This window comes from Acipenser ruthenus, chromosome 50, assembly GCF_902713425.1.
Source record: "Acipenser ruthenus chromosome 50, fAciRut3.2 maternal haplotype, whole genome shotgun sequence".
NCBI classification, from domain to species: Eukaryota; Metazoa; Chordata; class Actinopteri; order Acipenseriformes; family Acipenseridae; genus Acipenser; species Acipenser ruthenus.
Genome location: NC_081238.1, coordinates 7,807,975 through 7,822,716, shown reverse-complemented (window position 1 = coordinate 7,822,716; position 14,742 = coordinate 7,807,975). Strand labels below are relative to the sequence as shown.

At 46.0% G+C, this 14,742-nt stretch overlaps 1 protein-coding gene across 1 annotated transcript; it reads right to left on the bottom strand.

Annotated features, from left to right (window-relative positions):
- Positions 1 to 270: 270 nt before the first annotated feature.
- On the bottom strand, positions 271 to 11,818 carry LOC131696820 (uncharacterized). The gene is made up of 22 exons (XM_059015608.1): positions 11,712 to 11,818; positions 11,393 to 11,448; positions 10,741 to 10,830; positions 10,363 to 10,487; positions 9,866 to 10,009; positions 9,116 to 9,193; positions 8,260 to 8,430; positions 7,475 to 7,571; positions 6,794 to 7,017; positions 6,078 to 6,231; positions 5,609 to 5,817; positions 5,200 to 5,317; positions 4,756 to 4,931; positions 4,239 to 4,356; positions 3,397 to 3,566; positions 3,068 to 3,165; positions 2,763 to 2,902; positions 2,346 to 2,393; positions 2,036 to 2,145; positions 1,775 to 1,862; positions 1,265 to 1,363; positions 271 to 403 (listed from the first exon to the last, which is right to left on the bottom strand). The coding sequence occupies exons 1-22, from the start codon at positions 11,732 to 11,734 to the stop codon at positions 309 to 311; spliced, it is 2,631 nt and encodes an 876-aa protein (XP_058871591.1). The 5' UTR covers positions 11,735 to 11,818; the 3' UTR covers positions 271 to 308.
- Between the last annotated feature and the right edge of the window lie 2,924 nt (positions 11,819 to 14,742).

Genomic DNA, 14,742 nt, shown 5'->3' with positions numbered 1-14,742 from the left:
CAGAGCGCCGAATTACGCAACTGAACTAAATTCGCTTACTAGACTTCAGAGCTATAATTATATATATGATTTAAGATTTTTCTAGATAACTTAGAATCTGCAGGGATTTAAGCAAGCAAATAATTTCAATTAAGGGTGTAGTCAAGTAATGAAGAGCTCAATTGGAATGAAAGCCAAACACTATCTTAAAAGACTGTTTGAACAGCAAGCAGCGCTGGATTCCTGGTGTACCTTCAGGGTACAAGAAAGCAATGGGAGGACACACAAGAATCGAGATGCAAAAATCTTTATTGTGGTAGACAGCAAGTTTAACATCTCCTGAATCCGACAGCAACAAGAATGACGAACAGAACTCCGAGGAGAGCGGACGCCACGCCCAGTGCCGGAACCAAGGGGGAGTCACCTGAAATTCAAAACATGACGGGGTGAGCACTAGGACCCGGGGGAGCCACAATACACCTCCAATTACTGTAAGCGTTGCCTAGCAACTTCAAGAAATTCTACAAGTTAGAATGGAGGTCCTAAACAATAAAAGAGTAAATAACATTTGAACACCATCTTAATAAAATTTATGGATTTGCATGATTTGTTTGGGGGGCGTGAGGAAAGTCCTCAATTTAAATAATTAGTTTTGGCTACAAATTGCTGCATCCAGTTCTGAAGGGCAATTATCAGAACTGATATTTCATACAGGCTATAGGATAACGATTTAGCATCCCAGGAATGGAAATAAGACCAGTTGGATAGTTGTCTATTCCTGTTTTCACTAATATTTTAATAAGACACATATCTGAGCCGGTTACCGATACAGTCTGATCATGCTTCTAGTAAAAAAAAAAGAACCACATACACCCCATCAAAAGCTTAGTGCTCCTTTAGCACCATCTAGTGGTTTATTACTGCAAACACTGGAAGTTAGTGGATTAGCAGACACTTCGCCAAAGCGACTTAGACTAGGGATGTGAACTCTGCATCACAACTGCTGCAGAGTCACTTCCAATAGGACCTTGTTTGTTTGGCGTCTCATCCGAAGGATGGAGCACAAGGAGGTAAAGTGACTTATTCACGGTCACACACAGCGAGTCAGTGGCTGAGCCGGGATTTGAACCTCCTGCTAATAGACCCCCTTTCTTTAAGCTCTGGAGCAGCAAGCCTCCTATATATTGAGAGGTTTTAGTTTGCATCCCCTCCAGAGCCAGAGCATCAGATGAGGAGGGTTAGAATTCAATGACCAGGATATTCAACAGAACTCTCAAGGTCTCACCTGCTGTTTGAAGGTCCAAGACTTGTCCTTCTGGTACCAATTGGACCGGCCCAGCAGAAATGTAGCCTCTGATCTGGCTGTATCGATCCACACTACGGGCTGAGAGAAAGACAAAATTGAAACAACTCTGCAGGGTACAGATAAAAGGACTATTGTCAGCTCTGAGGTTTGACAGATTTCTTTGGATTAATTTTATTGAAATGAAATGTTCAGGTTTAATAGTTTGGATTAAATTATTGCAACAGATATTGCATGAAAAGGCATCATTATAAACTCACTCAATGCAGAGAGAGCATTACCAGCACAAGAAAAAATCTCCTCTTACAAACACTCAAATAGAGAATTGTATATATTACACAGGAAGGACCCATCAGGATATTCAAATCTTAAATAGATTAGGCTTTGTATTCCCTTCACTCAATGGATAGCAGCTTCAATACAGCAGCGTCGATGCTGTACTGCAGCTGGTCATGCTTGCTTGTATTACAAGACTGATCTCCAGATGCTCACCAGATCTCTGGGCTCCAGGCACACAAGTCTTATTGCAGGTATCCTCCAGGTTGGGATCACAAACCACAGCCATGCAATGGAAATACACCTGGGGAGGGACAGAAGCAGCTCTCGTTAAACAGGAGAACACTGCCACACTGTGGCTGAAGTCAGTAGTGCATCAATCCCTCTTTCCTATTGAAGTTTAATAAAAGCATTCCTACTGAAGCACTTTGCATGGAGTGAATCATCCCAGGTTCAAGTCAGAGAGGGGGCACTAACCTGTCTCCAGAAGGCAGAGTCCTTGCTAGACTGCTCAACCTGCAGAAACACGGGCTCCAGCAGAGACTGGGACACAGGGAACGCAGAGTAGAACTGGGAGTAGCTCACATCTAGATGGGAGAAAAAATTGTAGTCACTGCCGTGCTTTTGAAGCACTGGAGTTCAGGACTCCCTTCATAGCAAGGACAGGGGCTCATGGGAGTTGTAGTCTAATCTGGACAGTGGGCCAATGTGACCAGCTCTGGGAGTTTAGAATGAAGACTACAGAGCAGAATTTGACAAGTGGAAGTGAAGACAGAGTTCAACTCACCCCTGGCTAGCCGAGCCTTCAGATTCAGAACATCTCTGGGACTCTTGGCTGCAAAACAAAATAAGGATTTGGTAAAATGCTAAAAGGCTTAAGACAGAGAGGGCTACCATACAACATTAAAAGCACATCCATTTCAAAATGGACAAATCTCTAAAATGTTCCATTTAAAATGCTCAGCTGAAACAGTAAATGCCAAGTAGAACATTTAGTGATTTTTGATGCAGCCAATGTTCAATGAAGACCTTGAAGTCATCTCTCTCTACACAGAGTGTTCAGTCATTTACCATAAGCAAAGTTAACCAGCTGGCAGGTTCCTAAACGCAGCACAAACAATGGATCAAAGCAAACTGTTGAAGAGATTTTATATCCTTTAGTCCCAGGAGACAAGCCTGGTTCAGCTTGCTAGATACTCTGTACCTCTGCTCATAGGGTCATAAGACCGGACGTGCAGGGACCCAAGCCCCTGCACAGAGTAGGGGGCTGGAGCAGGGACCGCATTCCTTTCAGCAGCCAGTGTCAGGGTGCCGTTGAGGGGGTAACGACAGCGGATCGTCAGCCTACGAGGTAACGACACACGGGTTTAGATCAGGGGCTGGAGTCGTGTGTAAAACAGATTGCATGGTCCAGCTGGGTAGTCCGGTTCAGGGCAAATGGGCTGTGTGATGTCACAGCCTATGACATCACCACAGTTTCCTGTGAACCGGGAGACTCCCTGTGCTCACCTGTATTCAGAGTCTCTGGTGATGACTGGAGCATTGGGTGGGAAAAGCGCTCTGGTATACAGCACCTCGTTCTCGTAGATCAGGTAGTTACCCACAATCTGAAAAACACAGAAGCCAGAACAGCATGCTGGTAATACAAAGCTGACCTCCCAATAGCAAAATCTAAAGACTACCAGACAGTTAATGCATAGTCAACTACTCCCCAGTTGCTTTGGATAAAACAATGCTAAAAAAACAACCAAATGATCCAGTGCAGGTCTACCAGTGCCAGACCTGTATGAAGGACCATTGCCTTGACCCACAGCACCACGCAGGAAGCCCCAGCTCACCTGGCTCCTGGTCCCACAGGTGTTCACCCCAAAGGTGAAGAGAGCCCTGGTCGAGTCAAACTCTTTGGGTTTGCAGGTCTTGTCCAGCAGGGTGGTCTTGCTGGGATCCACTACTGGTATGGGCTCCATGGTCACAGCCACCACTGTCACCACTCCGTTAGGAAAGCACACTGTGGTGGGGGAGGAGAAGAATGAATTAGAGACCAGACTGAATCAAGGCAACACCATGCTACCCCAATAACATCACCAGATCCTGCAAGTCAGAGGTCTACACTTCAAGCTGGACTACAGCCGTGTCATTCTCCTCAACTCCTTGTCCTAACCCCACCTCAAGCTAGCTCTTCACTTGTTGCCACTGTAAATATTTAGTTAATTGCAATCTTGATCAATGTGTTGGAATTCCTTAAGGGAACCCTGCTTTTAACTTCCGTGCAGCCAGATGGACTACAGTGCAACTTTTTTTGCTAGGACTCATGCAAGTTCAAAGCAGGGTTCCCTTAAGGAATTCCAACACATTGATCAAGATTGCAATTAACTAAATATTTACAGCAACAAGTGAATTCAATTTGTCAATTAAGTTGGCTCAAACAAAAGGCCACTGAAATACAGTCCTCAAATCAGAGCTAGGATTCCTAACAGACATGAAAACTCAAGACCCTGAACTCTGCAACTAGATCAGCCATAAACTGGTGACCACTTCAAAAATCTGAAGGACATTCAAAGAATGGAAGTCCCACGGGCTCAGAATGTGTGGCAATAGGATCCTTGGAGTGGCTAGTTCTGGTGAGAAGCGTGGCCAGGACACTGCGAGGCATCCACCACAGTGAAGGAGTCCTCCTCACCCAGCAGCTCCCTGGTTGGGATTGGGCAGCGTTGCACAAACTGCTTCTCGACCTGCAAGGTCTTGACGTTCCTCATGTTCAGCTCCACTCGAACGGTGAGGCCCCTCAAAGAGATGTCCTGAGGGAGGAAGCAAGGGACACGTCAAGGCTGGCAGTACCCTTGGAGCAACATACTTTAAGAGAACAAGCATGGGGAGTTTGATATCTGAAACCAAGCATGCTGCCTCAGAGTTTGGTGTGCATCTAGGAGTAGTGTTCAAAATGTATTATAAAACACCAAGATTCTTCACTTAGATTTACCTCCAGGAAAGCCTGCATTGGTATGAGAATTTCAATTGGTAACAAATCCGAGTCCTACAGAGTGTAGCAAGATTAATGGCAGCTAAATTTCAAACTACCCAACCCAACGGTCAATTCTCTTAGCATGGCTGGGCATAAAAGTCCCTTGATAGAGGCTACCAGTTGACCAAACAGTGTTAGCCCTGGATTCATTGTTAAACCCCTGGGAGATCCTCACCTCATAGATGTAGCCAATGCTAAAGAGTGGCAACTCGATGGTGATCTTGGGCTCAGCGATGGTGTAGGGTAGAGGGCGGCTCCCAATGCACAGCTCCCAGCTGGAGTCCATGTTGCCCGGGGTCACTTCGAAGACCACGCTGCGGTTCGTACAAAAGCTTTTGACATCAGGAAGATCTAGAGGGAAGGGATTGGTAGGTCGGTCAACAAATGTTGCTTACAAAATCTCCACTTTGTAGTTTGGCATATTCTGTGTCCAACTGGCTCTGAAAAAAAACAGTTGGCGATATACAATTCAAGATCGGTGGTACAATGCTGAAGACAGAAAAATCGATGCCACAATGTAGCCCATGTCAGATATGGGGTTGTTGCAAGTTGGGGAACCTGGCAAAGCTCTTACAGATCTAACTAGTCAAGGAAGACCCCCCCCCCCCAGTTTACTTACCAACATCCTTCACATCGCACACAATAGCGGCCGGGTGAAAATATGGCTCATTCTGGGGGACAATGTTCAAGGTGTAGTTGATGTTCAAGGTGTACCTCCTGATGAGAGCCCCAATGTACTGCAGGAGAAAATTGGGTCAAAGGTTAGACAGAACCACCCCCCAAATCCTGGACTGTCACCTGCTGCAGACAGGCCATTCTCCAAGGCAGTGCATGATACAGTCCATGTGCAATTAGGTTTCCTGTATAATTCATGTTGCAGGTTTGTTCTAGAGTCTGCCCCTGTGACACATCATGGTCACGTGTATACAAGTTAAGCCATCTTTCACAGTGAACAGGAGGCTTTTTCCAATGGTATGGTTGTGTTCAATGGTTTGGTACCTCCTTATTCAAGTGGGGTTAATCCTCACCTCTGCAGAGACCAGCAGGTTGTTGAAGGGGACCTTCAGGACGAAGTCCTTGGTGCCGTTGGGATGCTGGACCTCGCTGATCTTCACGCCTCTGTTCTGGGCCTCAGGAAGGGTCAGGGGAACCCCGTTGAGGGTCAAGTTCTTCAGCTCGACGTCCGGCTTGAAGTTACCAAGGGTCACCGTGAAGCCCTTCTCACTCGGGACGGTGTCTGAGAACAGGGATAGAGAGAGATGAAGAGCAAGAAACATAACTGAACAGAGCTCTGAACCCCAGGACCGGGTGCAGCAGCAGGGCTAGTGCGAGTTTGTAACCCTGCTCAAACTCCTGATTATTTCAATAACAGACTTCATTGAGGGGAGCTCTGAACCCCAGGACTGGGTGCAGCAGCACTAATTTCTAACCCTGTTCACCCCCAAATTGCATGCTCCAAGGTTACACCAACAGTGCGGGGCTGTGGAGAGTACTCACTGTTGACCACATAAGGGGTCTCAGGGAGGTAGGGGGAGCAGGCTGGCTTGAAGGAGCGGTGCTGGGTCACCTCCCACAGGTCATCGGCCCATTGGTGCTCCAGGAAAAGGTCAATCTCATACATCTGGTTGTACTTGTTATCAATCACATGACTCTAAAGACAAAAAGTTAGATAAGCAAAATCAGTACAACATCTGACTGTGACCCTGAGCAAGTCACTTCTTGTGCTCAGTCTTTCGGGGGAGACGTTGTTGCAAGCGACTCTGCAGCTGATGCATAGTTCACACCCCCTAGTCCAAGTCGCCTTGGATAAAAGCATCTGTTAAGAAACAAGACTTCCCCCTATATCCCCAGATTCTCATATGCAATAACTTATGCCAAGTAGTTAACAAGGGATTTCCCCCAGATACAGGGAGAAGTGACAAGCAATACTGCTGCCACTACACCCCCTTCTCCAGGGAGAAAGGGGCTTTTAATTGTTTAGCAAGATGCTTCTCTAAAGCAACTTGACGAGACTAGGGGTGTGAACTATGCCTCACAACTGCTGCAGAGTCACTTCCAATAGGGCCTCGTTTGTTTTACGTCTCATCCGAAGGACGGAGCACAAGGTGAAGTGACTCGCTCAGGGTCAGCGGCCAAGCCAGGAAAAAGCCCTTCTCTAAAAATCACCAAGCCTCCACAGACAGACCCAACCAGAGGGTCCCTGGCTATCTTACCTTGCGATACCCCCCCACAGCTCCGAAGGGAATGCGGATTTCCACTGCAGTGCGGTTGACTAGCAGCTGGTACCCCCTGCTGGTAGCAGCGACCTCATCCAGGCCCCTCCCCTCCACCCCCATTGTGATCCGTTTATCCAGGAACTTGGTGGGATGCAAGACCAGCGGGGTGATGAGCCTCGGGGTGACCCAGCTCAGGTAGGTGCCATCGAAAACAGAGGGGTCTGGAAAGAGATAACGGGAGGCATTTTGCCATGGTATACTATTCTCCCCCCCCTTTAAAAGTCAGATGACAAGATGTTTATGGTCTTAATGCATGGAAGATTAAGCACTTCCAAACACTAGAACCAGAACTAGTAAACTTTGGAGAATTTATGCAGTTTGACACTAGACTTAATATGTTAGGGTAGAGATTTAACATGGAGCTATGTCAGTCACATGTTCAAATATGAAAAGTTACACCCCATCCTCAAAAAGGAGGACAATGGCACTTAATGGGTTAATAGGTTGTGGAAGAATGAGTTCCACATAACAGTGCCACCAGGTGTCAAAGTGTTGCTATTGCAGCCAATGCAAAGTCAAGTGTACAATGCACTAGACTGTTCCACTTCAGTTCCCAGCTCAGGTAATGCTTCCAGACCATTAGCCCTCCTAGGATTGCTGTGCTCCTCGGTGACTCACTCTTAGCGCAGGCAGCTGAAGTGTCCACCAATAGCAGCATCCACCTCTGCTTGTAGAACACAGTGGCTCTGACGACTTCCACAGGGATCCCCGACACCTGAGGATAGAGAAGCGCGTTGGAGCAGAGACTGCGCCTCACTGGAGCAGAGCCCACAACGAGCCCCGCACCTCACCGGAGCAGAGACCGCGACGAGCCCCGCGCCTCACCGCCCCCTCAAGACCCCCCTGTTCAGACTGCGCTTGTAGATCTCCCGATCCGCCCCTCCTGCTCTGGACTCTCCTGACCTCAGCACCACATTACTGGATCCTCAGCTGATGCATTATTGCACCACTATAACACAACTTGCTGTAATCTTCACTTGTAGCATCCTACAAGTATTTTGAAGTGTGGTTTACAGCAAGTGCAAATATGAATCTTGCATTTTAACACCCGTCAGTCACCTTGGATAAAAAGGAGTCTGCTAAAGTCATTCCTAGACTAATATTATGACATCCTGCAATACAAAACACTTGCATAGATCTAAATTGTTCACAAGATTAAATTGGGCTAGATTTTACTCCTAGTCATATGCAAAATTGAGAAGGCAGCTATAGTCAAATTAAATTCAGAAAATTAAGTTGATTGCAAGAGATTTAACTTTAAATCCATCAGTATTAAAATGCCAAGCTCGTAATATCCCATTTTTTGCCTCTGTATTTCTGGAGAGCCCTCGGACGCTCGCACACAAAAGGACGCTATTAAATAATGGAAGCTGGTTTGGGATCACAGTATTTTAAGAACTCACCAGCAGCACCTCGGACATGGGCATGCCGTAGGGCGACCTGAAAATGACGCGGCTGGACGTGGAGTTGACGAGGTATCCTGCGGTACGGGCGTCCGCTGCGGTCATGGTTTTGGGGGGCATCCCGGTCTTGTGGAACACCACCTGCCACACGGAAATCACCGCTCCCTGGGCCTGCAGAGCAACACAAACGAAAAGCCAGCTGAGACCCAGAGCCATTCGGGAAGCTGCAAGAGGTGCAGTTCAGAGAGTGTCCACAAGAGGCACTGCAAGCACTACAGAAAGAAACCTCTACACCAGAGGCAAACTCCACTCGAGGGACAGTGCCCATTCCAGCTTCTCTCAATGAACTTACTTGAGCCAATTGAATAGGGTTAATATTTTTGCATTGTCTTAGTGGATTTCAAAAAAAAAAAAATTTGAGGTACACTACCTATACAAAGAGGCCCGGGAGAGATGTTAATGTGTCCGATTAATCAAATGAAACCAAGTGCTTCAGAGCTGTGGGTTGAAGACACTGTGGCCGTCCAGGAACAGTTTGACACCCCTGCTCTACACCCGCCCCCACCCCATCCTGGGGACCCCCTGCATCTGCAGATTCCCATTCCAACCAGTTTATCAATTGCTTACACCCTTCACTCATCTAATCGTGCTTAAACCTGCAATTGTCCTCAGCTTAAGTTACTAATAAAAGTTGAATACACTGCCAGCCATTTAGATGCTGAACAATTAAAGAAGTCTTAAGCCAATAGTTCAATTGAGTGCTCAGGCAGAATTAAACAGACACAAGGGGTCCTCCAGGACCTGGGAAGCCCTGTACCCCCCCCCCACCCCCCATCCCAGTTGAAAGTTCACTCACTATGGAGAGAGCCGCTTCCCAGTCCTCCTTCTCCAGTCCTTCCTGAGCGATGACCGGGACATTCTTCCTGACAGACACCTGGGGGCAGGAGGTTTGAACAGCAGGGATTGGAGCCAGACTCCCCATGCATAGCAGGCACAGACGTGCCTGGTTTTGTGACAAGCTTGTTACCTAGGCACACTGTGGCTAAAATCAAGCTCACAGTAAAACCTGGACCGGAAGTGAAACTGCTATGCAACAGGAATCGCGTTTACCCCTGAAGTGTAACTCCATTAGTTAGAATAATTTAACAGACACCCTTATCCAGGGCGACTTACAATTGTTACAAGATATCGCATTATTTTTATATACACTTACCCATTTATACAGTTGGGTTTTTACTGGAGCAAACTAGGTAAAGTACCTTGCTCAAGGGTACAGCAGCAGTGTCCCCCACTAGGGATTGAACCCACAACCCTCCGGTCAAGAGTCCAGAGCCCTAACCACCACTTCACTGCTGCCCAGGGAGCAAAATAAGACTCCCAATGCAAAGCAGTTTGATCCAATCCTGGTTTTACTACAATTAAGACACCCGAGGTTGTTACCTACACACTGTGGGTAAAATCAAGCTGATCATAAAACCTGGAATGGGTGAAACTGCTATGCAATAGGAGTCATTTCCATCCCTGAATCACTAGGGTGTGATTGATCTATTAATAGGAGCAGATATATTGCTCAATTGTGAACCCTAGTTTCGGGGGTCCCCTTCACCTCCATGTAGTTATCCTCACAGACGATCTCACGGGGGTTCCAGGGGCTCTCCGTCCTGCAGGACAGGGAGAAGGGGTAGACCGTCTCTCTGCCCAGATAGTCCAGTCTCACGAAGCGGTACTGGAGCGCATAGGAGAAGTCATTCTAGAGAGAACGGAGAAAGAACCGGTTGGTACTGGAGACTTCTTCACAAGCAGCATACAGGGCTAGGACTTCCAAAAACAGGGTGGATGACAAGACATTTGCACCCATAAAAGGAATTGGAGACCATTTGAGATAGTTCACCTCTTTCAATTGAAAGGAACTTAATGCACCAAACCGACTTCAAATGAATGCGTTGCCATTGCGAGATGTTTACCTGCCGATTGCAGACTTGATGAACATTGTAATTGATAAAGGGAACAGGATTATATAGATGCATGTTTTTCAGTTCCCCGTTGCGGTGTACGAGAGTGTAAAGCGGGTTTTTTTTTTTTTTACTGCAGTGACGTACTCACCACGCTCTCCACGTGACAGGCCAAGAACGACGCTCTGAAGATCAAGTCTCCGGGAAGGTTGAAGGAATACGTAAACCCGCACGCCGCTGCGTAGCTGTCATTCAGCGGGTAAACCCCGCTTCTATCTGGAGGGGGGATAGAAATGAGGGAGAACATCGCAACGGGGGTACCGAGCAAATCCCATAGGGATTGAAATCATTTCAGAGATTCCGTTTATCTGTGGCACTCTTAACCAGCCAATGAGAGTTTCCTTTAAATTACTTTAATTCTGATACCCCACAAGGTTTTTATTAACAAAAAAAGAGACCCAACATTTTACCCTATACTCAAAACCCGAATGCCCGCACAGCTGCCGTTTCTTAAACCGACCCAACTTACCGATGACGTCAAAGCGAAAGTTACCGCCGGCAAACTTGCCATTGGTTGACATCCAGAAGTACCGATCCCGGCACTCGGTCACAAAGTTACCTGAAGTCAGAAATGAACGCACAGAGCCGCTCCGTTATTTAAGAACACCGGCAATACAAAGTCACACACCATATTAAATAGAATAGATAAAACGTTTTGTAAGTTGGCTATACAGCGTTTCATAAGCCTAACCAAAGCTGCCAATTCAATCGATTAATAGAATACTCATAACTTGAACCAACTACAACGTTCAGGAAGTCTAAACGTTACATGCCAAATCATCAAGGGCGAGTTCCCAGTTCAATTAATTCTCTTCATTAAGCATCTCGAGTGACTGTCAATTATCTGATCTGCCCCGAGAACCATTACCCTTTTATTCTGTATACAAGGACGGTCAATCAATTTATTAAACATATCTGATAATACTGTGATAGACATAATACACAGATTCCAGTTAGCGGGAGTCCTGGACTAGCCCAACTGGATAACATTAAATACCCCAACATTAGTGTAGAATTGGGTTTGTGAACCCAAGACACACAAGTACCACATGAACCCAAGTGATACAGATATATTACACTGCAGACTGGAGATTGTTCTGCAGCGTGAATATTGATCTTACCCGACAAGCCCTGAGCGACCAAGCCAGCCGGCAACACCGCGCATAACCAGGCAACTCTGGAACAATAATAATCACATATACATGTGAATTCTTAGACATCCGGCACACTCATCCGCAGTAGCCAGTTAACTGAAGTAGAATGCTAAAGTTCAAATTAACTTAAAACAGACCAAGGACTATGCTAAATTGTTAATTATTTTAAATGTGCACAGATAGAGGGGTTGGTGGAATTACTTGAAAATGTGATAACCACAGTCCACGAATAGTGAGACAATATCTATATCTATCTTAAAATCTAATTTACAAAAATTAAACTCACCCTAAAAGCAACCTGAACCCCATCTCAATACGATTTCTCCAACCGTGTCCACCACAGATCACCAATCACTAACAAAACCTCGCTTATCTACAACAGAAAGACACCGCTGCGTTCACTCGCTCGCTTGTTGGGACACGGCGCGCCCCGGGGTTTATAAAGCCCTCAGAATCGCACCGCTTCCGATCACAGCACCCGACTGAGATTGAACTGAAGAGTCAACACGTGGTCTTAATCACGCGTGATTAACTGCTGATCGGGAGTCCCCAGTTATCATCATCATCATCATCATTAGCAGTATTTTGTTTTCTGAGTTTAATTTAATTAATGACGCAATGCGGGTCGATTTCCTCAATTGATCCTCCAGAGCGCGCAATGGGTCGGAATTGCTTGATCAATCCCACCTGCTATCGCTGCCGAGACCCGGCGTCTCCAGTATATATAGTCGGGTCGGGTCCGGTTAAACGATGTCGGTGGTGTTGAGGTGTCGTGGTTATTCGGGCAATCAGCGTGGCGGACAGATACTATATATATATATATATATATATATATATATATATATATATATATATATATATATATATATATATATATATTGTATATATATATATATATATATATATTGTATTGGACTTGTATTGTAACACTTGCATGTATTTGTATTTGCTTGTGATTGTAAGTCGCCCTGGATAAGGGCGTCTGCTAAGAAATAAATAATAATAATAATAATATCTATATGTGTGTGTGTGTGTGTGTGTGTGTGTGTGTGTGAAGTAGAAACCTTTTTGTTTCTTTTTTGTGTGTGTCGAGCACTTGGTTTGAGAAGCTTAACTTTATTCTTTTCCAACGGTGATAACATTCAAACGTTAATATGTCTTTTAAAAACCTAATAGTATCTTTCTTAACCAAACTAATAGTTAACTTTTTTCTTCGCTGTTTGTTGTTCAAACGGTATCCAATTAATATTGGAGAGTGACTCGAGAGGAGAAAAACTGACAAACTTAAACGCCCGCATCCAACCTGTCCGTACGTTTGAATTGGTGCACTTCGTTGTAATAATGATTTGGTATAATTCGGGGGGGGGGGGGGGGGGGGGGGGGGGGGGGGGGGGGGGGGGGGGGGATAGTAATAACCTGTACCTTAAAGGGTTAATTTTAATTGTTCCTTTCCCCTCACACGATTAGCGCATACCCAGCAGCGCGCTCGTTACACGGACCTGCCTATACTAACGCTGAAGTCTCTCTTCCAGATTCGCACTGCTGTGCGCGGCGCTTCTCGTGGACGCCGATGCGCTCTGTAGTCTTCATTCTAAACTCCCAAAGCTGAACACATTGGCCCATCCAACAGATTAGACTACAACTCCCATGAGCCTCTGTCCTTCATATGAAGCGAGTCCTGAACTCAAGTGCTTCAAAAGCATGGCAGTGACCTACAAAGCTTTTTTTTTCCTCCTCTAGATGTGAGGTACTCCCAGTTCTACTCTGCGTTCCCTGTGTCCCAGTCTCTGCTGGAGCCCGTGTTTCTGCAGGTTGAGCTCCTGCAGCCCTACAGCCAGACTGACCACTTGAACTGGACTCCAGCCCGCAATGGGACGTGGTCACTGACTGGTGAGGGGTCTGCTAGTCCTCTAGTGCTGCCCATTCCGCTGTGCTTCCAATGCAGGCTTGCCATGACTCCTGTTCCTGTCTCTGCAGCTGCCTGGTCATTGGAGACTCCTACAGATCCCACCTGGAGGATACCTGCAGTAAGACTTGTGTGCCTGGAGCCCAGAGATCTGGTAAGCACATACACATTCATGCACACACACACACTCTTGGAATCCAGATGTCATCTGAGACATGAAGAGAAAAACAAGCTAATAAAGAGAACGTACAGTGTAGTATTAGTTATTAACGCTATAGGCTGATACAGTCCCAGCACCAGAAAGTGTGCAAAACACTCCTGATTATTTTTTTCATAAAATGAAACATAACTATAAACCAGAGCTGAAGAATCAGCTTGCACTGCTGTAGTTGAATCATGTAACAGAGTTATAATTAATTATATAAGAGAGGATCAACTTTACTTCCCACCCCTCCGCTATTTCGTGCCTGTGGTCATCCATTAATCTATATTCATTTCAAGAATCCTGAATGTTAAAATACAGAAAGCTGAGTAAACAGTGACATCTAGTGGAGAACATAAACCAGGCCCAGTCAGTGTCCTGGCAAATCAGTTACAATAACAGGATTGTCTCCACACACTAGAATCCACCATCACAGACTAGCAGCTCTGCACACACTAGAACCAACTAGCAGCTCTGCACACACTAGAATCAACCATCGCAGACTAGCAGCTCTGCACACACTAGAATCAACCATCACAGACTAGCAGCTCTGCACACACTAGAACCAACTAGCAGCTCTGCACACACTAGAATCAACCATCGCAGACTAGCAGCTCTGCACACACTAGAATCAACCATAACAGACTAGCAGCTCTAAACACACTAGAATCAACCATCACAGACTAGCAGCTCTGCACACACTAGAATCAACCATTGCAGACTAGCAGCTCTGCACACACTAGAATCAACCATCACAGACTAGCAGCTCTGCACACACTAGAATCAACCATTGCAGACTAGCAGCTTTGCACACACTAGAATCAACCATCACAGACTAGCAGCTCTGCACACTCCTGTAACACTGCATGAGATCAAAGAACAGCCACATAAAATACAGCCAGGGAACTCCTGTGGGACAGACATGAGTAAGGATCCGCGCAAAGTGATGTGCGGTTTCAAACCCCCGTAAGAGTCTGTGTGCTCCCGTGGTTAAAGACAAGGGCTTGCAGGGAAATAAGCATCACACACGCTTTTATTTTTGAATTATTTGTCAAACAGCGAGTTAGAGATCACGTACATTTTCTTTACTTCAGCTTCAGTGGTTTCAACATATCCCCACACTAAATCGCAGAGTCAGCTCTGAACACGGCATCCTTTATATTCCCTTGTGTGATCGAGTGGAAATCTGCTCTGCAGCGCACTCCAGCA